General features: G+C 37.0%; 1 protein-coding gene across 1 annotated transcript; it reads right to left on the bottom strand.

Annotated features, from left to right (window-relative positions):
• Nucleotides 1-216: 216 nt before the first annotated feature.
• hddc2 (HD domain containing 2) lies at nucleotides 217-8,577 on the bottom strand. Its single transcript, XM_051875371.1, has 7 exons — nucleotides 8,413-8,577; nucleotides 4,364-4,513; nucleotides 4,170-4,291; nucleotides 2,647-2,749; nucleotides 2,501-2,569; nucleotides 2,267-2,405; nucleotides 217-691 (listed from the first exon to the last, which is right to left on the bottom strand). The coding sequence occupies exons 2-7, from the start codon at nucleotides 4,406-4,408 to the stop codon at nucleotides 555-557; spliced, it is 615 nt and encodes a 204-aa protein (XP_051731331.1). The 5' UTR covers nucleotides 4,409-4,513; nucleotides 8,413-8,577; the 3' UTR covers nucleotides 217-554.
• Between the last annotated feature and the right edge of the window lie 13,662 nt (nucleotides 8,578-22,239).

The following is a 22,239-nucleotide window of genomic DNA, read 5'->3' as shown; positions in this document are numbered from 1 at the left end:
GAAGATTAATTTTATTGTTCCTTCATCATTATTAAGACAGTAAAGTGTGGAGAAGTCTGTCAAAAATTTGACCTTCAATTCACTTTTTTTGTTGCTTTATGCTTTGCTTTCCACTTGCTCAGTCAAAATTTCAGTATTGCAGAACTGAATATGTGTTTGAAAAGCTATAGTTAGAGTTCCCTTGTGTTTTGATGCATTTAACAAAGTAAAATCAGGTTCAGTGGTCATAAAACATTATTTTTATTAAAGAATGTAATACAGGAAGGCAGTAAAATGCTGATAAAAAAAAAGAACTTTTGTAAGGTGAAAAACAGTTTCACATACTCCTATTTGGTTTTAATAAAAAGATTGATTTTTATCAATAAAATTACAACCGTGGAAACAAATAATGTCCTGCAGAACATTCAAACAAACAGGACAGGACCATCACACAACCACAAACCATGCTTCTGTACAATGAAATAAGATTATAATAAAACAGTATATCTCGACTAAATAAACACTCTTGTGCACAGATGTGTGGAGGTAGCTTCAGTGCCTGACAGGAATTGTGATCATGGTGTTGCTATGGTGTGAGAGCTTGTGTCAGTGGTCTTCTCAGCAGTATCATCTCCTCTGGCAGCGATGTGGCGAGCTCTTTCCTCATTCAAACTCTTCACCAGACCCAACACCTCTGGGTGATGGAACCTTCCTGTGATGAGAGGGGAAAACACATCCGTGTCTTATAGCAGTCAAAAGAGTTAGCGTATGTCCTAAAGATAATGGTCGGGGTGCCAAACTCGCACGTTCTGATTTTGCCGAGATAGACACATTGATCCTGGAACAACATTCCCTTCTGAAAATGTAGCCCTAACCATATCCCTACCCCTAAACCTAACCCAACCCATAAGTTATCCCTAAAATCAGAGGGAAATAATAGGTGAATAACACTGATGTAGAAGCACCTAACCCTGGTTGTAAGCCTAATCTTGACATAAACTGTAAACTTGTCCCTCAAATCTGATTGGTTGAATGGAATGTTGTTCCAGGATCAACAAAGATGTTGATCCAGGAACATGTTGGACTTGGTGAAATCAGGTTCTGCGCTCCTAGAGGGCCACAGTCCTGCAGAGCTTAGTTCCAACCCTTCTAAAACACACATACTTGTAGTTTTCAAATAATCCTGAAGGAATTGATTAGCTGGATCATGAGTGTTTATTTAGGGTTGAAGCTAACTCTGCAGGACTTTGGCCCTCCAGGAACTGAGTTTGACGTGCGTCCTGTTTTTGTCGAGCTAGATGCGTTTCTGGGTCAACATTTTGTTGATCCTGGAACAACATTCCTGTCCAAAAGTTTAATCATAACCCTATCCCTACCCATAAGTTATCCCTAAAATTAGAGGGAAATGATAGGTGAATAACACTGATGTAGAAGCATCTAACCCTGGTTGTAAGCCTAAACTTGACATAAACTGTAAACTTGTCCCTCAAATCTGATTAGTTGATTGAAATGTTCTTCCAGGATCAACAAAGATGTTGATCCAGGAATATGTTGCACTTTGTAAAATCATGTTCTGTGAACTGGAAACACCTGATCTAGATCAATACCAATATTCAATATCAAGTAGGGGTGCAACGGATCGTGCAAACTCATAGTTCGAATCATATTGTGTTTTTTGAGTAATTGACTGGATCAGGAAAAAAAAAAAAAAAAGGTGGGGGGGGAATATAACTTTGCTTTCTATTTATTATTTAATGAGCACTTTAAGTACTTCAATACCACAGCAAAAGCTACCAGCCTAACTAATTTTTCAAGTAAGTTCAAGTCTTTTGTTGTTTTGTCATCTTCTTGCACTTGAATGGTTTAAAATTGCTTGAATGTTTAAATTGGCAGGACTTAAAAGCATGTGTAAATAATAAACATTCACTTTATGATGGTCAAACTTAGCAATTACTCTGCAAATCACATGCATGCCGAATCATGGGGCCGGGTCTGTACGGATCAACTACAATCCGTTACACCCCTGATATAAAGCTACTGCATTTAAATCATTAATTGCAAGTATGAAAACTATAAATTATTGCAAAATTGCATATTCAAATATATGCAAATATTTAAGTTGGTGTAGAGTGTGGTGAGACAGGCTCGATTAGTTCATTCACAAATTTTTATGGGTGTGAATGGCCACTGCTGAGCACTTCTGATACAATTTACAATGCTTGCTCTTCTTAGAATCACTTATCTAATTGGATCCTGAGCTTGTAGAAGTTAGAAATCAAGCTCAAACCTTCAGTGGAGGTGAAGAACTCCTGGAGTCTTCCAGGTTTCCCCTCTAACTCTTCATATTCATGAGCTTGTATTATCATCTCCAGCTGGTCTAACTCCTTCACCAGTTTGGCTTCTGGACTGGACTGATTCTCATACTCCTGTGAGGGATGCAGTCCAGTTTATAATGTCATTCCGAACCAAAAAAAAAAAAGAAGAACTTGGTCCAGTTGTTTCGTTTTGATCATTAACTGACCTCCCATAAGTTGTAAATCTCTTTCCGCAAGCCATCATCTAACAGACCTGTGATATGCACCATTGCCTCCTAAAGAGAAAGATTTTCAATGTTTAATGTGTACACAAACAAAATATTTCAAATGTAAAAACTTAAAACCATCATACCTTTTCCCTTCTGTGCTTCTCTGTTTTACTAACATTGTCTGCTGGAGCAATATCTCCCACAATACACTCAGCCAAGTCATGAACCAAAGCCAGCTTCATGCATCTGTGAAGAGATCAATTATGTGAATGCATCTAAATGAACGCTCAAGTTTGGAGACGCCCACTCATTCTAGGTTATTATTTACTTTGCACATTTTAGAATAATTGTCTTTGTTTTTTCTAATAAACTTAGTACTGTAAAGACATTTACACATTTTGTAGAATTCATGTTGCTTGAAATTAGCTTTCTAGAACATTTACGCAAAAGCCTCAAGAGGTTTATTTAAAGAAATTTTGACCATATAAGAATAAATCAAAGAAAACATTTGACTATATGAATCTAAACTAAATGAACAAGAACAAATTAATGTAAATTAATCGAACAAGTATGATTGAAACTAAATGAACTGCACACGTGTGAATGAATCTTAATGAATCGAACATGTGTAAATGAATCTAGTGTGAATGGCTGCATCTGAAATTGCATACTTTCCTACCATACAGTAAGCGAATGTGACAAAAGATGTATGTCCGAATTCACAGTTCTCATAAAAGTGTAGGCAAAAAATACCTGAATGACCTACTACTTCCGGCGAGATTCTTAAGTGTGCATATGATGGACACTTTACTATACCACAGAAGAGGATTTGTGAATGGGAGTGAAGTGACTTAACTGATGCTGGTAGGTCTAGGTCACATGATAAAGGCAACATGGCTAATGTAGTAGGTCCAGATTACATTCATACTACACACACTCTTACTATATAGAACCTACTTTTAGTGGTTGTGAAGTAATTACTTATTCAAAATAAGTATCTTCTCAATTGAGTATGCTATTTGGGACGCAGCCAGCAGCACCGCACTAATGTGAAGGAATCAAGTGTGAATGAATCTTAATGAATCGAACACGTGTAAATGAATCTCAATGTACTGCACAAATGAGCATGGGAATGAGTGTAAAGGAACCGAGCAATTGTGAACGAATCAAAATGAACGGTACAAATGTGAATCAATCTCAATGAACTTCACAAATATGAATGCTTAAATGAATTGACTCTTCTTTAAGCCCCGCCTTAAAGTCTCTACTAACCTATCATACTTTAGCAACTGTTGCCACACAAACTTTTGTTCGCTTTTACGCTGAAGTTCTGTGTGTTCGGATAGATTTAAACGCAATTTTATGGAAGTTATAGCAAAACACGTTACAACGTTGTTGCTAGGTTACGTATAACAGTAACAACAGAGCCGTTGAAAAACAACGGCTCTAATTATAAGAAACACAAGAACCCGAAGAGGATATAACTATTATTATTTTATCTTTCATCTAAACCTTATGTGAATAAGCACATGCTGTGGATTAAACTGTCAACCTTCATCCCCAAATAAACATGAAAAACATCAGTAAGGACATCAACGTTGGCTCACAGTTAAATAGTCGACTTATATGCAAATAACCCTAGATTTTTAGGACCCCTCATACAGACCTTTCTTTATTGACACTGATGTCCTGTATTGTTAAGGCCATCATTGACATTCTGTACATATGATCAGACACACTCTCAGGCTGTTTGATATTTCTGTACACCCATCCTGTTCGTGGTACGCGCTGTAACACAAGCAAGCGTTAATATAGCATATACGACCTGCAAAACATTGTATCAATACGAATTTCACTCACTTTTAGCTGTCCGACTAATTTCATGAATTGTAACATGTTGTCCATTCCGTTACAGCAACCAATAGGACGCCGACGTCAGCTCACCCGGATGTAAATACAGCGCGCCCAAGCGATTAAACTGCCGGTTGTGGTAATGACAGACAGCCGCCACTAGATGGTGACAGAATACAAGCAAATCAATGGGGTGTTACTGCACAAGTCGAGCAAAACCTGTAAGTAGGCCTACTTCAAAAATAATATATGTTATATGTATACGATAAATATAATTTATACATAAAAAAAAACATTCCTATATGTAAGAAAATAGTGCCATAGAATTAGTGCAATAAATAGTCTTTCTTTTTAAGATTTATTGCTTTGTTATAATTGATATTATTAATAAAATGAAACAATTATTTTCATATTTTCATGATTTAAAGCAAATTTAAATTAAAAAAAAATTTTTTTTTTAAATTACCAATGAAAAGTATCAAAGCATATCATGATGCAACAGTTTTGTTTTTTCGGTTTTTTTTGTTTGTTTTTTTTCGTTTTTTTCCAGACATATACCATATTTGCAGATATTTACAATTTAAATAACATGAATATGGTAATCATTCACTCCTGTGGTTGGTAGGCCATTATATACCAAAGTACTACTTTTACCATTTTATACCAACTGTTGTGTGATTTGTCTATAATTTTTTTATTGTCATTTTATATTTTCAAAAAGCTTCACTTTACAGTGTCACACAGTACCAAGCATCGTTCTTTCAAGTTTCTGTGGGAAAATATCAATGTAAACCTGAAAAACACAGTCCATACAAGATTTGTTACTTTATAATAGATTGAAATCATGTGCTTCTTGAATTTTAATCATTTAACCATCTTTTGACTATTAGTAAATGTTATAAAAACCATTCTTCCCTTAGTTGTTTTGGCCTTGACATATGCATTGTCTACAATGTTTCCTTAAAGCAAGTGAGTGGGATTAAGAAACGCCCACCTCACCATGTTCACATTCCTCAGAGACTACAAAACTGATTCAGTGTTAACAAATGCTTTTCTGGTATATAGCATTGTATTGCAGTATCCTTATTGATTTGATTTAACCACAATAATTTTTAATTTCATAAAACAGTGATGAGATGCAAATGAGGGTCTTCAAACAGTGTAAGATGGCTGACTCATTATTTACAGGATACGAGTCTCTTTCTCATGCAAATCTTTTTTTGGGCGTGTGTTTGTAGCGACAGATATAGCTTTTATTCTGTGATGGTCATCTTCCCCTACCTATGTCGTCGCTTTTTCTCATGACACCGTTTCCTGGAGGTACGCTCTATTTGTAGAGGGTTTGTAGACAATACATCCTGCTCGTGGGTGTTCTGGTTATCACTTCTTGAACATCCACCAGGAAGGATGTGCTGTGGATATTTTGCACATTGTGGGATACCTGCTATCAGCTTTAATGAAATACGATTTTTAAAAAATGGTTTGATTAGCTCATGCAGAAAATATAAGATGCTTTTAGTCAAAGTGAGTCTGCTTAGCATGAATGTAAATGTAATATTATAGTTTCGGTGTTAGCAAATGCATATTTTGTCTAACTAAATGACATGAAAAATGAGAAAACAAGTTGTAGAAAACACTAATTGATAAGATAAATTCATATGACTCATCCAATAAATATAAATAGAAAAGTTTGGGGTTGGTAATTTTTTTTTAATGTTTTTTTTTTTTTTTTTTTATGTTTTTATGCTTTTTATGCTTTTTTTTTTTATGTTTTTATGCTTTTTTTAAATAAAAAAATACAGTAAAAACAGTAATATTTTGAAATATTATTACAATTTAAAATAACTGCTTTCTATTTAATATAAAAATGTTTGGGTTTTTTTTGTGAATAATTACTCCACCATTACTCTAGTCTTCAGTGTCACATGATCCTTCAGAAATCATTCTAATATGCTGATTTGGTGCTCATTTCATTTCTTATTATTTTCAATGTAGAAAACAGTTACTATTTTTGTGGAAAGCATATATTTTATACATATTTTTTCAGGATCTTTTAAGAAAGTTCAAAAGAACATTATTTATTTGAAATATAAATCTTTTGTAACATTACAAATAACTTAATTGTCACTTTTGATTAATTTAATGCATCCTTGATGAATAATAGTATTAATTTAAAAACAAAATCTTACTGACCCCAAACTTTTAAACAGTATAGTGTAAATTTCAACATAAATATAAAATCTTAATATAACAACATTGCTGGATTTCTGGATGTTTGACGTGATTTGCGTTATTGCAAGTATAGTCTTTTAGTGTTATTATTATTAGATGTTACCATCATTTGATTTTAGATCATTTAAACACTAAAACTGTGATTGTGTTTTAGATCACCTTAAAAATGAAATCAAGATCGGACATGTTTTTAAATGAGGCTTCACGGATGTCATTTGAACCACTTCATCCCTTTAAGGCAAGAAACTCCAGTGTTGTTTACAACTTCATCTGACGTAGAGATCTTCATTTCAACTTGTGAATGGTTCCGATTGACCTCTGGGCCAGTAGGGAACACTTCTTTTCACACGTAGATGTGACGGGTGTCAGAAAAAGAACGACAGCAACGTAGCTTCCGTTGTCAAAACAATGATAGCCGCACTCCTCTCTTTATTTACAGGAAACACAATGTTCCTTCCTCTCTTCTTCTGGCAGCAGAAAATAGACCCACAGCTGACTGCAGAAAGACACTGGGCTGCTGACCGCTCATCTCCCTAATTGTCTCTTCCTCTATATTTAACCATTCGGTTGTATTACATTTCAAGCGTTCTGCCGACCTTTGATCCCAGTTGACCAGAGAAGGTCTAATATTAGAAACAGAAGCTAAAAATGCTCTGGGAACTCTTTTGGGGGATTTTGCAGCTCTCTGGAAGTTGTGTGAACTGCCTCGGATGTGGAGAGTGGGACACGACAACAGTTTCTCGTGAGAATGCGGCGCTGTCCCGTCAGTGGAGCAGGGGGATGTTTACAGAGGGCACGTGGGGTCTTCAGAGCATCACTCACAGGAGTGTGTTGGGGACGACGGCAGGTCTGCTCTCGGCACCCCGCTGATACTTTAACAGGCCGTCCTGCTCAGTGCTGTGTTGTCTGTGTTTGTGCTTAGATTCTGTCCTGCTCTGTTTACAGAGTAAAGAACCTCTACAACTCTGACCACATACTGCTTCATAGTCAAGTGAAAGTGACTTGCCAGATTTTTAAGGTTCAGAAATTTAACTCATCTATAAGAATATTTTATATTAATAAAAATTTGGCCATATCATGATGATATGTAAACAACTAGCAGTTTACAACAACCAATATTCTGGTTTTAAGAATCCAAATTTCTAGAAATCCAAACACGTGTTGGCATATTCCTGTATTAATCGGTCTTATTTGGAAATGTGACTGTAATGGGATATTTATAATATCATATATTTCTGGGCAGTTCCCAACACTCTCAGAAAAAAGGTACAAAAGCTGACACTGGGGCGGTATCCTTTCAAAAGGTACACCTTTGTACCTAAAGAGTGCATATTAGTACCTTAAAGGTATTGGTACCAAAAGTGTACATTTTAGTACCTAAATGGTACATATTAGAACTTTTTTTAAAGGGTACTGTCCCAGTGACAGCTTTTGTATCTTTTTTTCTGAGAAGGAAAGTAATCCTTTATGCAGGAAGGAATCTCATTTTTGCAGCGATTTCTTTTTTTAAAAAAACAAACTAAAGAACTTTAATAGTCCCATAGCTCGTAGCACATTTAGCTATTTATTGTGCTTCTGTTAATAATTATATGAATGAGTTTATTAAATCATTTGCAGAATTACTAAATATGCAGAGTAATTATGGCCAGAATAATTAATGATATAGTACCACACATCATGTTCTCACGCAGTGAAAAATACATCGCAGAGCAAAGAGGACACTGACAACGCGTCGACGGACAAGACAGAACAGGTTACTTTTGATATGTAACAAAGTCTCAAATTTCAAATTTTGTCATTTTTAAAGAAATGTAAACAATAAATACCGTTTTGTGGCTCTTTAATGTGTCGTGACAGATCGCTGTAGCGCCTCAGTTCAAGCAGGCTCGTGAACCGATCATCTCTTCCTACTAGTTCATTTATAGCATCAAATAAACGAATGAACATCATAAGGAATGTTATTTTAATCGCGGAAAGACGTCAGTACACTTTTTCAATTTTTCAATTTCAAGTCCACCTACATTAATCTGCTAACTCCCTTGACTGCTTTGTCGGACAAAATGGCGGATTCAGCATTATGATTGGTTAGATCGCCTGTCAATCAAACTCCTGGAGAAAGGTCAATTAATCGCTCAAAAGTCACAGTAAAGACCCTAACCTTAACCCTAACGTTATTACAAAAAATTGTATTTTAAATTAATGCTGTTTGAACTTTGTTCATCAAAGAATCCTGAAAAATATTATGCAGTAGCCTACAACTGTTTTCAACATTGATAATAATAAGAAATGTTTCATCAAATCAGAATGATCACTGAAGGATCATGTGACACTGAAGACTGGGGTAATGATGCTGAAAATTCAGCTTTACCATCACAAGAATAAATTACATTTTAAAATATACTGTATTAGAATAGAAAACAGTTCACAATATTTATGTTTTTACTGTATTTTTGATCAAATAAACTTTCAAAACATTAAAAAATCTCACTTATCAGTAGTGTATACAGATATATTTCAATAGGCTAGCTGTGAAGCATGTAAAATCAAATCGATGACATTTGGATCAGAAACTTTGAAGAAGCAATTTCTTGGGTTAATTTTGAACGTTAGATCCCAAAATAAGTACAAGCTTTACATTGATTCATTCGGCAGACTTTTATCCAAAGTGACTTACAGTGCATTCAAGGTATAGCCTACATTTATATAAATAAAACATAAAACTTCTTTTCTGTAGATTGCCATGGCGATGGGTAATGGATCTGGAATCCCCCCGGCTGCCTATGCTGGGTGTCAGGGGGGCCTTTCCACCACAGTCACACATTGTGTGAGCGGACAGTGCTGGGGCGATGGTGGCTAACAAACAGCACTGGCAGTGATGGCTTGTGGGTGCTTTGTGCGGCGGGGCAGCCAGACAGAGAAGGGCCTTGTCCCGGAGGGCCGTGTGAATGAGGAGAGGTTAGAGCGGGGGCAGGTGTAACACGAGCCCCGGCAACGCCACTGTTCAAAAGAACACTACCTTGAAGTGAGCAACCTCAGCCCGGCCATAAACTGAGTTCAGCGGTGGGGAGGGAAGGGGGAGGCCACGCTGTTCCCTCTCAGGGATCACATTGGGGGTTCGCAGGCCTTTCTTCCTCAGAGGGAAGAGCCTGAAGAAAGGGACATTGTCATTCATGGCTCCTGAGCTTTGATTTAGAGCCTGTGAGAGGCTGCGGCGGTGACGCACAGTGAGAGGTCTGTGCCTCCGCTCTGCTCACTTCTTGTTAAAGTGGAGGTGAAGCCTTTGGCGGCCATGGAATCGATTATTGACGCGCTTTAAACACAGTAGCACTACGTCCTCTTTGACGACCAACATGTTGAAATGCCATTATTTTGGCTCTGAAATTTAACCCTAGCGATGACATCTAAAACAGCAACCTGGCATAAATTATATACTGGCTGGTCAGTAATGTATAAAAACTAAGAAAGATAGTTTTTATGCTAAGATATATATGCCAAAATATTTAGCTCTTGATTTTGCAGGAAGCACATTGAGCATTATTGACATTTTCTGAATTATTTCTTTGTCTGTTTGTCTGTCTGTCTATCTATCTATCTATCTATCATCTGTCTGTCTGTCTGTCTGTCTATCCATCGTTTGTCTGTCTGTCTATCGTTCATCTGTCTATCTATCATTCGTCTGTCTGTCTGTCTGTCTGTCTGTCTATCGTTCGTCTGTCTGTCTGTCTGTCTGTCTGTCTATCTCTTGTTCGTATGTCTGTCAGTCTATCTGTCGCTCGTCTGTCTGTCTGTCTGTCTGTCTATCTATCGTTTGTCTTTCTGTCTATCTATCTATCTATCTATCTATATCATTCGTCTGTCTGTCTATCTATCTATCTATCTATCTATCTATCTATCTATCTATCTATCTATATCATTCGTCTGTCTGGCTGTCTGTCTATCTATCTATCTATCTATCTATCTATCTACCATTCGTCTGTCTATCGTTCGTCTTTCTGTCTGTCTGTCTATATATCATTCGTCTTTCTGTCTGTCTATCTATCGTTCGTCTGTCTATCGTTTGTCTGTCTATCGTTCGTCTGTCTGTCTGTCTGTCTATTGTTCATCTTTCTGTCTGTCTGTCTGTCTATCTATCTATCATCTATCTATCTATCTATCTATCTATCATTCGTCTGTCTGTCTGTCTATCTATCTATCATCTATCTATCTATCATTCGTCTGTCTGTCTGTCTGTCTATCTATCTATCTACCATTCGTCTGTCTGTCTATCGTTCGTCTTTCTGTCTGTCTGTCTATCTATCATTCATCTTTATGTCTGTCTATCTATCTATCGTTCGTCTGTCTGTCTATCTATCGTTCGTCTTTCTGTCTATCTATCATTCGTCTGTCTATCTATCGTTTGTCTGTCTATCTATCGTTCGTCTGTCTGTCTATCTATCTATCTATCTATCTATTGTTCTTCTTTCTGTCTATCTATCTATCTATCTATCTATCGTTCGTCTGTCTGCCTGTCCGTCTGTCTGTCTATTTATCTATCGTTCATCTGTCTGTCTGTCTGTCTATCTATCTATCTATCTATCGTTTGTCTGTCTGTCTGTCTATCTATTGTTCGTCTGTCTGTCTGTCTATCGTTCATCTTTCTGTCTGTAATTAAAGTATAGTTATTATAGTTACATAAGTTAGCAACAGTAACTTATGTAGCTAGAGTTGCTAGCTAGTGAACAGAAATGTGGAGTGATACAATTAGAACATCCAAAAAGATTAGAGGACATGAACGTGTAAAATTGTCATCATTTTCAATGAACACAAATGAGACTACAAATGATCTCATATCAGCTCCTGTTCCCAGATTACTTACTGCAGGCCTAAAGATTTCCCTTCAGTTTCTCATTTCATCTTTTGTAACACTTCTGATAAATTGCGTTTTGAAACGTTGCCCTGTAATCAAGGGAGTAGAGCTCATTCAGTGGAGGCTCTCAAATGTAACCGTACCTCGGCCCCCAAAGCTGACCCACTTCTCCCGCGTGAGAGATAAAGAGCTGGGGGAGAGAAGCACAGAGCCGCCAGGAGCCCTGTCCTCCTCACCGTCGCTCCCACGGCTCACCAAGATCGCCCCGTTCCCAGCGCAACACCAGCACCACGCCGCCCCGCCGTGCCCCACGCTCTCTCACACAGAGTGCCACTGTCTGCCCAGCGACGGCCCCCTTCCATTGCATAATGCAACATGCACAGAGTCTCTTTTTTTCTCTTTCTGTCCCTCTTTTCTCTTGGGGATGCATCGGTTATGTATTTTCATAGAATGAGTCTGGTTAGGAAATGTTTGAAGAGAAAAAGGAAGAGGGTGGGGGTTTGTTCTTGCTGGCGGTTTGGCTGTCACCAGAGCATGCACAAGGAGAAAAGCCTGGGAAAGAGTGTGGCGGAGTGGTTGAAATCTCAGGTCATGATGATTTAGCCAAAGAGCATGTGATGGGTAGGATCCATTGAACAGCGGCCCATGGCCATACCTTTGAATCAGTCTTCTGAAGTGCTGGCCTGCTGTCACGTTTGAACAGTGGTACTTGTAAAAAGGAGCGTGGATCAGAGTCCAAACCCCCCGTGCTGCCCGCCTGAAAGGGTATTCAGGAGGGTTTTAGGGGTCTGAGGACCAACTTTTATCCCTAAGCTGGTCGAGCGTTTCGAGCGTGGACAGAAATGTGCGAGACTTCTATAAAGGGCCAAAAATCACAGAAGTAATATTAGCATTTAAGGATCACTGATCAGGAATTATGGCAGGGGGAGTCACAACATGTCCACGATAAGAGGGATTACTGATCACAAGTCATGTGGTTGTTTTTTCAAGCTGTAAAAACAGACGACCTTAGTTCATGTCTGTCGATGAGACTAGAAAGAAACTTAAATTGTAAAGGAGAGCTCTCAAAAAAATCATTGGAATAGTAGAAAAAAGGCTTAAAAATAAGAAAAGGGTTGGTTAAAGAAATAATTCACTCAAAAATTAAAATTCTGTCATTATTTGCTCAACCTATGTCACCCTATGACTATTGATTAACACAAATGGAAATATTTAGCAGTTTATTCAGAATGGCCAGTCCATCAAAGGGCATCTTTTCTTTTCTTTTCTTTTATTTTTAGAAAAAAAAAAAAACATAAAATATAATAAAAGTTTTTAAGCTGAATAGATGTAACTGAAGTGATGAATAATTCACAGTCAGCAAGTGATTACTGGAAACAAAATATTTTCTTGCATTGTATGGAAAACTATACAGCCAAAGATGAAATTCATATGGGTTTGGAACAATTAAGGTCAATTATGACAAAATTAATTATTACTTTAATTTTTTTTAATAAACTTTAATTGTCAAAAGTTGTTTTGTATCATTCTCAATAAAAATTATTTAAAAATGCATGTAAAAAAAAAAAACATAGCTTAATAGTTCCAGAGTTCAGGAAGTTCATTTTTTAACTTCAGACATTAATCCTTAGTCATCTAAAAAGCAACCGCATCTTTTCCACTCACATGCATTTGAGAGAATGTTTGTACTACATCCTGATCGCGTTGCATTCATTGGACCACAGCCAGAAGGTTAAAGCAATTGGAAACACCCCCAATCTATCTCTCCTTACTGATGTAGCTGAGAACCACTGGCTGTCACAATGCAAGTGACTGGGCGAGAAGGAAGGAGAGATTATATTTAGCCCAATGAACTCAAGGCAAAGAAAAAAAACAGGGCAGTCGCTTGATAAATAAGGGGCCGAGAGCCTGAGAACGACGGTAGGGCCTACCAAGCAAAACAATCATGGAGTGGACACAGAGAGGCCTGTGAAAACAAACAGAGCTGATGAGAACGTCGCTGCCTGTGAGCGGCTCATTAGCGACCAGATGCAGCCTTTCCCCTGCGGCTCTGAGCGCCGCTTCCTCCCTGCGCTGCTCACCGGCAACCCCACGGCACTGCTTGCTCGCCCTCGCCGTTTCCGACAGCTCTCCATTTTTCATGAAAGGGCGACACTTTTTTCCCTCCAGACTTCTCCACCCTGATATGACAGCAGTAAATCATTGGTTTAAGTAATGAGAGTCATGTTTTTGACTAGGATGTTTAATAAGGATGTTTCTTTGGCCACTCTCCCTTATTGGTCTTCCTTTTATTATGTTGGCCTAAAGCTTTTTTGGTTTTAAAAGCTGTTTTCCATCTTGTAATGTTTGATTTGATTGTAGTTCATTTATATGGGAAGAAGTTCAGTCTAATCACTCAAACGTCAAACATTTTATCAGTAAAAATCATTTTGGCTTTCTTAGCTGTGACAAACTTTAAATTTACACTACCATTCAAAAGTTTAGGGTTAGGGTCAGTAAAAAAAATATATATAAAAATATATATATTTTTCTCCAAAAAATATATAAAAATATATATATTTTTTTTAAAGAAATACTTTTTGAGCTTTCTATTCATCAAAGTGTCCTGACAAAAACTGTATCATGGTTTCCACAAAAAAATTAAGCGGCACAGCTGTTTTCAAAATTGATAATAATAATAAGAAATGTTTATTGAGCAGCAAATCAGTATATTACAATGATTTCTGAAAGATCATGTGACACTGAAGTCTGGAGTAATGATGCTGAAAATTCAGCTTTACCATCACAGGAAGAAAATACATTTTAAAATATATTAAAATAGAAAAGAGTTGTTTTAAATTGTAATAATATTTCGCACTATTACTGTTTTTACTTTAATTTTGATCAAATAAATGCAGACTTTATGAGCACAAAAGACTACTTTCAAAAAATATTAATAAATCTTACCGACCCCAAACTTATGAACAGTAGTGTATATAAATTTTAAGATACTTAGTTACTTTTTCCTGTGGAACACAAAAAGATATTCTGAAGAATATTCTGTTTTGTCTATACAATGAAAGTCACTGAGGTCCAAAACAACACTGGACCCTCCTGACTTGAACTTTTTTTTCCCACATTTCTTTTTCCACATAAGAAAGAAACTCGTACAGCTTTGGGTGAGTAAATGCTGACTGAGTTTTCATTTTTGGGTGAACTATGCAACATCTTTAGACTGGGGTTTGATCTGACAGCAGAAAAAAGACATATAGCTCATGAAATATTCTCTTGTTCTTCACTCTAACCACCTCCCCAGTATTAAACTATGCTATCCGCAGTGCATCCCGAGAGGCTTAATGTTCCACTTTAACAACCTGCAGTGAGTTACTGTTAATCAAATGTTAATTAGTGGAGTGTATTATGAGCAAACAACCTAAAAACAATTTAAGATCGCAGTCCAACCCATTGATCTTATAAACCAAGCACAGAAACCCAAAAGGTGTGATAAAACACTCACACAGAGTGATATTTTTACATTGGTACATTGCTTTAACCGCTTGCACAGTAACTTCCCTTAAATTTCCTAAGGGCATGTTAAAGAGGAGTGTGTGAGTGCGTTGCATGCGTATGCATCAGGCCAATGTGGGAACGGTACTAAAGTGGCAGCGGTTCCAGATCTTGATAGAGACGTGTAAGGGTGGAGAGGGCACTGTTTATCAGTGAGGGGATCGCTCAGCACAACACTGGGAAGTGCTGTGAGCACACTGCCGCACAGACTCATTGTGCTGGTCGTAAAACACAAGCCTGCCTTTTACAAGAACTTTTTTTTTTTACAAGTATACTCATGATTCTGAACCCAGTGACTTTATTTACAGGTTTTATGAAGCAAGTGCAAACCTATTTTATTTCCATTACTTTTTATTGTCAATAGGGGGCACACCATTTGGACTGTGCACTATGCATTTGTAGTGGAAAACATGTTAACAATTCAAAATTCACTTTAGTTTTATATATATATGTATATATATATATATATATATATATATATATGTGTGTGTGTGTGTGTGTCCTGTATTAGCTATGTGCAATGTGTGTGTGTGTGTCCTGGTAATTCGCTATGGGACATTTTTTTGGTCCCCATGAGGAAACAAGCTTATAAATCATACAGAATTATCTTTTTTTTAATCTAAAATAGCAGAACGTTTTCTGTTATGGGTAGGTTTAGGGGTAGGGGGATAGAATATACAGTTTGTACAGTAAACCATTACACTTATGGAATGTCCCCATAAAACATGTAAACCCAACATGTGTGTGTGTGTGTGTGTGTGTGTGTGTATTATATTCTTATACAAAACCTGTTTTAGTGGGAACTTCTCAAGTACACTGAAATCTATTTTTAATATTTCAGCATTTCCCTCATATTTTCTAAAATTGATTTATATATTTTCTCACAGATATACAGTACAAAGCTCAATCAAGTATCTCATTTATTTCACTGCAGACGTCAAAGATCATTGAACTTTGCAGCAATGTATTTTTCTGACATTGTTGTCTTACAGTTAAGTTTCTCAAAGTGCTCAAAATCATAAAGATTGAAAAATCATCAAATTCTCTCCTACAGAACAAGTATTTATCACTTCCCATAAGATTTCAACTTGCATCTGAGACAATAACAAGATAATATCAACAGTCTATGATCTCCTGAAACTCAGTTCTGAGAGAGATTCTCTGGGAGTCAGAGATGGTCTATCATGAAAGCTCTCTGGCCAGGGCAGACCCTCCTTAGCCCTCAGTGCCCTGGCCAAGACATAGTGCCTCCATGTAATTCATTCATACTGGACATGGGAGAGTTTCAAAGAATAGAAGTCAAGAACAAAGTTGAATGAGAGGAAGTCAATCCAGATAGTGAGAATCCCAGATGGTCAAATCAGACATATTGACATTCATAATGGCTCCTCATAAGATGCCTGGAGATAGAAGGTGTGCACAGCTGGGAATTGCCTTCATTGCTGCTTCAGTACCATTTTTAAACATGATTTTAGAAATGGAGAGAACTTCATTTTTTAAATCATGTTTAAAAAAAATAGCATCGAAGCAACATATAAAGACAATCCTGTAAAACTATTTGAAGTTCAGAATGTGATGTACTTTATATTTGTTACTTTCTGTATTTACTGAATTAATGAGGCTCGGGAAGTGAACAATGTGTATCCGTGGGAAAGAGGAGTGTGTGTGTGTAAGCGCATGTGTGTGTGTGTGTAAGCGTGTGCATGTGTGAGTGAGCTTTAATGTATCTGTGAACGTGGCTGTAATCCACAAAGGGAAAATGTGTGTGTGTTAAATACATGCGTGCCTGCCTCTAGAGACATGCTGTTGTTCCTGCTACTGAAGGAGTTGTGAACGCGGTGGGAAGGTCACCTGATCAGCGCCCTGGGGGCGACCCCGGTAGGCCGCCACTGCAACGTGTCCGGGAGGATCGAATGCAAGTGACAGGCGTGGGCTCCCATCACAAAAAGCTCTCTGTGGTTGTAGCACAAGGGCCGAGAAAGTCAGCGATGCTCCTCTCCCTCCCTGGCCAAAGAGCCATGAGAACAACCCTGAGAGAGGGTGGAGGAGAGAGTTCTGGAGGAAAGCCATTACTTCCCCCTTTCTACAGTGTAGCGATGGAACATTCGATTCATTTCAATGAATCGGTTCTTTTGAGCAGTTTGTTTCATTGAAACAATTCAAAAGAATCAATTCAGTGGTTCTTTAATCATTCCAATAAAGCCATATGCATTAGCATTACTATTTTTTCTGTCTTTTAGAAAATGCTACAGCTGTCCTGTCCTAAACATATTTCCAGTATGGTTTCTTTCATACATTATTTCTGTTCCATTCCGTTCCAATAAGCTTCTTCCCAGGCTGGTGACATCACAAACCCCAAAATGTACATAAACCCTGCCCCTGAGAACATCATGTTGGGCTGCTTTAGAGAAGAGGAAGAGTTGTAGTAGAGAGTTGTTGCCATGCCGTCATTTTACGGTGGACTGCTTCACAAACGAGGGTCAATTCAACACTGGATTTGAACAAAAGATTAACATGGTGGCACATGCTAGTCGATGAGTTGAATCAACTCCACAGCAACTACATAAATTTATCCACTAACCATTCAGAAACGTCCAGATGCATTCTAAAAGTTGTAACTTCTTCCTGAGTCTCTCCATCAGTGTCCGACTCCGGTTTGAACAATGTAAGGCTGAACACCGTTACTGACAATCGTCATTTTGGCTGCGTGAGATTCTCCAGCTTTGTTGTTGTTGAGCAACCAAAGCATGAGCTGTTAAAGCTCCGCCCTCTTCTGGAAAGGGGGCCGGGAGCAGCAGCTCATTTGCATTTAAAGAGACACAAAAAAGGCATGTTTTTGCTCACACCCAAATAAGGGCAAATTTGACAAGCTATAATAAATGATCTGTGGGGTATTTTAAGCTAAAACTTAACAGACACATTCTGGGGACAACAAAGACTTATATTACATCTTGTGAAAAGGGGCATTATAGGTCCCCTTTAATTTTTAGTGTAAGTTTTAGCAATTTTGTTTTTGTCATTTTTATTAGTTTTTATTTTTTAAATATTTCTATTTAGCTTTAATTTATTTTTGTTTTTAGTCATTTTAGTATTTTAACTTGTTTTAACTTGTTCTACTCTGTTTCATGAACGAATCATTCAGACCAGTTCAACTGATTCAGTGAAAAGATTTACTCAAATGAACAATTCATTGACGAACTGCTACAGCATTCTCTCCCTTCCCATCACCAGACACACTTAACCCTGCAGTTGCCCTGCCTCTTTTCTCTCTTTCTCTCCATCTCTCGTTATTTCTCTCTAGCCACTCACAGCTCAAGTCCCACTCGTCTCATGTCTCTCCATCCTCTGTTCACCTTTCCCATCTCTCCCACTTAGTTACTTTCAAACTTATTTTCATGCAGTTCAGAGATGAGATGAGTACAAGCTCTGAGGGAGGTCTGCGGAGTGTGTACGTGCTGAGGAGTGTTTTTGGGGGAGGTGGTTGGAGAGATTAAAGAAAGGGAGAGCTGTGTGTGAAACACGGAAAGAGAGAGGTTTTGTCTGTGCACAGAGCGTTGTGTGTGAAACAGGAGCGTTTGTGTGTGTGAGAGGAGGACTTCACAGAAATAGTGAGTGTCTGAACTTCATAGAGACCAGGACATTAGAGTGTTTGACCACTTGTGTGTGTGTGTGTGTGTGTGTGGAAAAATTGTAAGTGTTAAAGTGTTGAGGGAAGTATCAAAGCAAAAATGAGTGAAAAAACAACACTTTTTATATCCTTCCTTTATGGACACTGAGATTAGTGAGTTGCCTTGATGTCTACTGGATATATAGACAGATGTGCTTAAGGCATGTTTCAAGTAAGCAGTGCATTTATTTCAGTAGCATGTGGTAATATATAAAATAATGTAATAATATTATAATATATGCGCTGCTGTTCAAAAGTTTTGGTTTTGAAAGAAGTCTGTCATGCTCACCACGGCTGCATTTATTGGATCAAAAATACAATAAAAATGGTAATACTGTGAAATATTATTACAATTTAAAATAACTGTTTTCTATTTTAATATATTGTAAAATATATTATATATTATAAATATATTATATGTAAAATATATATATTGTAGAGCGAAATTTTCAGCATCATTACTTTGATCTTTAGTGTCACATGATCCTTCAGAAATGATTCTAATATGCTGATTTGCTGCTCAAGAAACATTTCTTATTTCAAACTAACATATTATTATCAATGTTAAGAAACAGCTGTGCTGCTTAATATGTTCTTAATATTTTATTTTTTTCTTAATATATTTTTTAACAATCTATACCTACCCCAAACTTCAGAAGTTTGGGATATATATATATATATATATATATATATATATATATACATATATACATACAGGGGTGCACATAAGTGGTACGCAGGTGCGCATGCGTGGTAAAAATAAACGATGCGCACCAGAAAACATGGAGGGAAGCGCTTTTGAGTACCCGCGAAACAGCCTCACACCCGCGAAACGCGAGCACGCAGAGAGAGAAAGAGAGAGCTCGAATTAATTATTCTTTTGCGTTTACTTGCGCTTGAACGGACACATACATACAAAATTATGTCAAAATACCTGTCTCGGCAAGTATTCTCTCGGTTATATCGTAAGTGAACAGTTGAGAAAAAAAACGGATGTGTGTCAGTTATTCTGTCCGTGCTTTCCTTCTTAAAGTGACAGCAGCCTAATATTCTTGTTGTTGTCTGTCATTAATGTTAGTAAGAAAAAAAAGAAAAAATCATTATCATCTACCATGTTCGAGAGAAAAGAAGATAGTGAGGAGAGCAGTCAGGAGGAAAGTGATGAGGACAGCTTTTAGGATAAGTGTGTCGCATAAAGTGTGAGTACCAAGCAACATCTCCAGGTGCTCCCTTGAGAACCAGACCAAAAAAGTTATGTGCAATATATATATATATATATATATATATATATATATATATATTACATACATAAGCAAGGAATTGAATCGGAGGGGTGTTAACCTTAAATCTCTGACATGGGTGCACAACTTCTTCTTCATCACAGCTTTTTGTAATGTTTATTAAAATTAAGCTAACTACTGAAAATCTCTGTAAAGTTAAGGGCTGCTGGCTTTAGATTATTAGTTTCCTTGTAGGCAGTTGTCTTACATTTTTAGGACCTTTCCCTAAGAATAATGTAATATTTTGTGTCTTCAAGCCACAGAGCAAAGGACACGAGCAAAACCTAAAGAAATAAACACAGGGTATCAGAGGCTGTAGACACATTAACTTAATCTTAATCTCACTGTCTTTTATGTTTCACACAGTCCTATGTTATATAGCAAATATATCCATAAAGAGACTTGAGTTCACAAATAACAACAAAATATCCACTGTGACATTTCTGGCCTAAACCATATGTTATCTTCCATTTGGCTTTCCAAACAACCTCTCTTGTGATGATTTTCATTAGGTGAAAAAAAAAAAAGAGTTTGACTAACCTCCCACCACTTTTCCTCTTGGTTTGTAAAATGAATAACTCTCTTTCATAAGATCACATACAATTATCCCTGATTCTCCAGAGGAGGTGACACAAAGCCACAAAGCTTTCTCAATGTTTGTGTTGTGTGCAATTAAGTAATCTTTAAATTAATCCGGAGATGAGTAAATCTATTTCATTTGAAGCAGTTGAACATCATCTTTGTGTTGTATGCCTTGTGACGTTATAAGACATGGGTTAAATATGTAAATGAACAGGGTGCATTAATGTTCCATTGCAAGGCACTGGCCTAAAAATGTTAGTTTTACTTATTTTATAAATGTAATTTGTTTAATATTAAATTTTATATAAAAATATGTAATATTAAAAAATAATTTATAACATAAAATATATATATTTTTTATAGGACAAAAAAACTAAGATTGTGTCACCTCTTTTGTACCACTATCTCTTACAGTATTTTTTATTTATATTAATTATTTTTTTAACATATTTTTTAATGCAAATTTGTCCTTATGCAGTGTTTGGCTGTGCATAAAAAAAAAAAAAAATTATATTTAGTATGACAGGTTTTTTTTAATGACATTTATTGAATTTTTGTTTTCTTAATTTTAATGTTTTACATATTATATATAATTTTCCTTGTTCAAAGCCCTCAGGGTAAGGAGGTAGATGGGTAGATGGGCTGTCATAGTTGTTTGACAGCTCACAATCAGACACACCTTTTTCTTTTTAAGTGCTTCTAAATGTTTGCCATATTGTTGTAAGAATGCATTTCATAAAGTTCAAGCATCCGAACACTCCAAATGCATCGAATAACTAAGATATATCATATCTGCATCAGATGTGCATGAGATTCCAGCTGGTAAGTGTGACTGTGTATAATCAGAGTCATTTGTTCGTTGTCTCCCACCCCACCCAAAATCTGCAGCACTCCAGTATTATTTCATCTGGTGAACCTGTAAGGGAAAAGACCCAGCCCTTCTCTGATAAGCGATAAGTGACAGGCAGAAATGTGTAGACGGTAGATTAATCTGGGTATTTTTTTTTTAAACTCACTCAGTGCCCAGCAACCAGACACGCTGGCCTGCAAGACCAGAGCTCTTAAGACCGATCAGGAAATGACTGCTGTGGTTGTTATGCTTTCTACTTGTCAAGGGCCTATTATCCCAGCACGAACGTTTAGTCTTTATTAGTAACCCTACATATGATTGAGGACAAGGGGCTACTCCCAATGGGGTGCCTGGTCAGAAAATACAACATGTTCAGTAACTCAATCATTCAACACATTCAACTTGACCAAAAAAAATTCTGATTACTAAGAGGGAAAACATCGAGGACCCGTGCCAATTCACTTGCGCTGAGACATGGGAAAATGGTTGGAGAAGTTGGCCACTGTCTGAATCACCATAGTATGGCACATTCAGTATCCCACAGACCAATGGCAGGATGGTAATTCAATTAAGGCATGAAGGCTGTCTCCCATACAGAGATTCAGTATTGTTCAAAAAGATGAAAGTCGCCAATATCCGCCACTTCTCATGCTTCTTATTTTAGACGTGATGGGAATCAGAGAGATGTGACATTTATGAAGGTCTCCTTTCATAGAGGATACTTTCCCAGACCCAGGAACTGTGACTGGCAGATGTTCTGCATGTCTATCCATTAAACTTATCGTTCTTCTGTAGACCATTAATTCAAAGCTCTGCAATATTTTGATTCTGATTTTGTTGTTCTTTGAAAATGATTGAAATAGGAATGAATTCAATATAGCT

This window comes from Ctenopharyngodon idella, chromosome 20, assembly GCF_019924925.1.
Source record: "Ctenopharyngodon idella isolate HZGC_01 chromosome 20, HZGC01, whole genome shotgun sequence".
Lineage (NCBI taxonomy): Eukaryota > Metazoa > Chordata > Actinopteri > Cypriniformes > Xenocyprididae > Ctenopharyngodon > Ctenopharyngodon idella.
Note: the sequence above shows the minus strand (reverse complement) of the source record. Positions and strands in the feature narration are given on the sequence as shown.

Coding starts and splice junctions, on each gene's coding strand:
- hddc2 (XM_051875371.1), bottom strand. CDS start 4,408: ATGGACAACATGTTACAATTCATGAAATTAGTCGGACAGCTAAAA. Junction 4,292..4,363: donor AATTAGTCGGACAGCTAAAA/GTGAGTGAAATT, acceptor CTTGTGTTACAG/CGCGTACCACGAACAGGATG. Junction 2,750..4,169: donor ATCAGTGTCAATAAAGAAAG/GTCTGTATGAGG, acceptor ATCTCTTCACAG/ATGCATGAAGCTGGCTTTGG.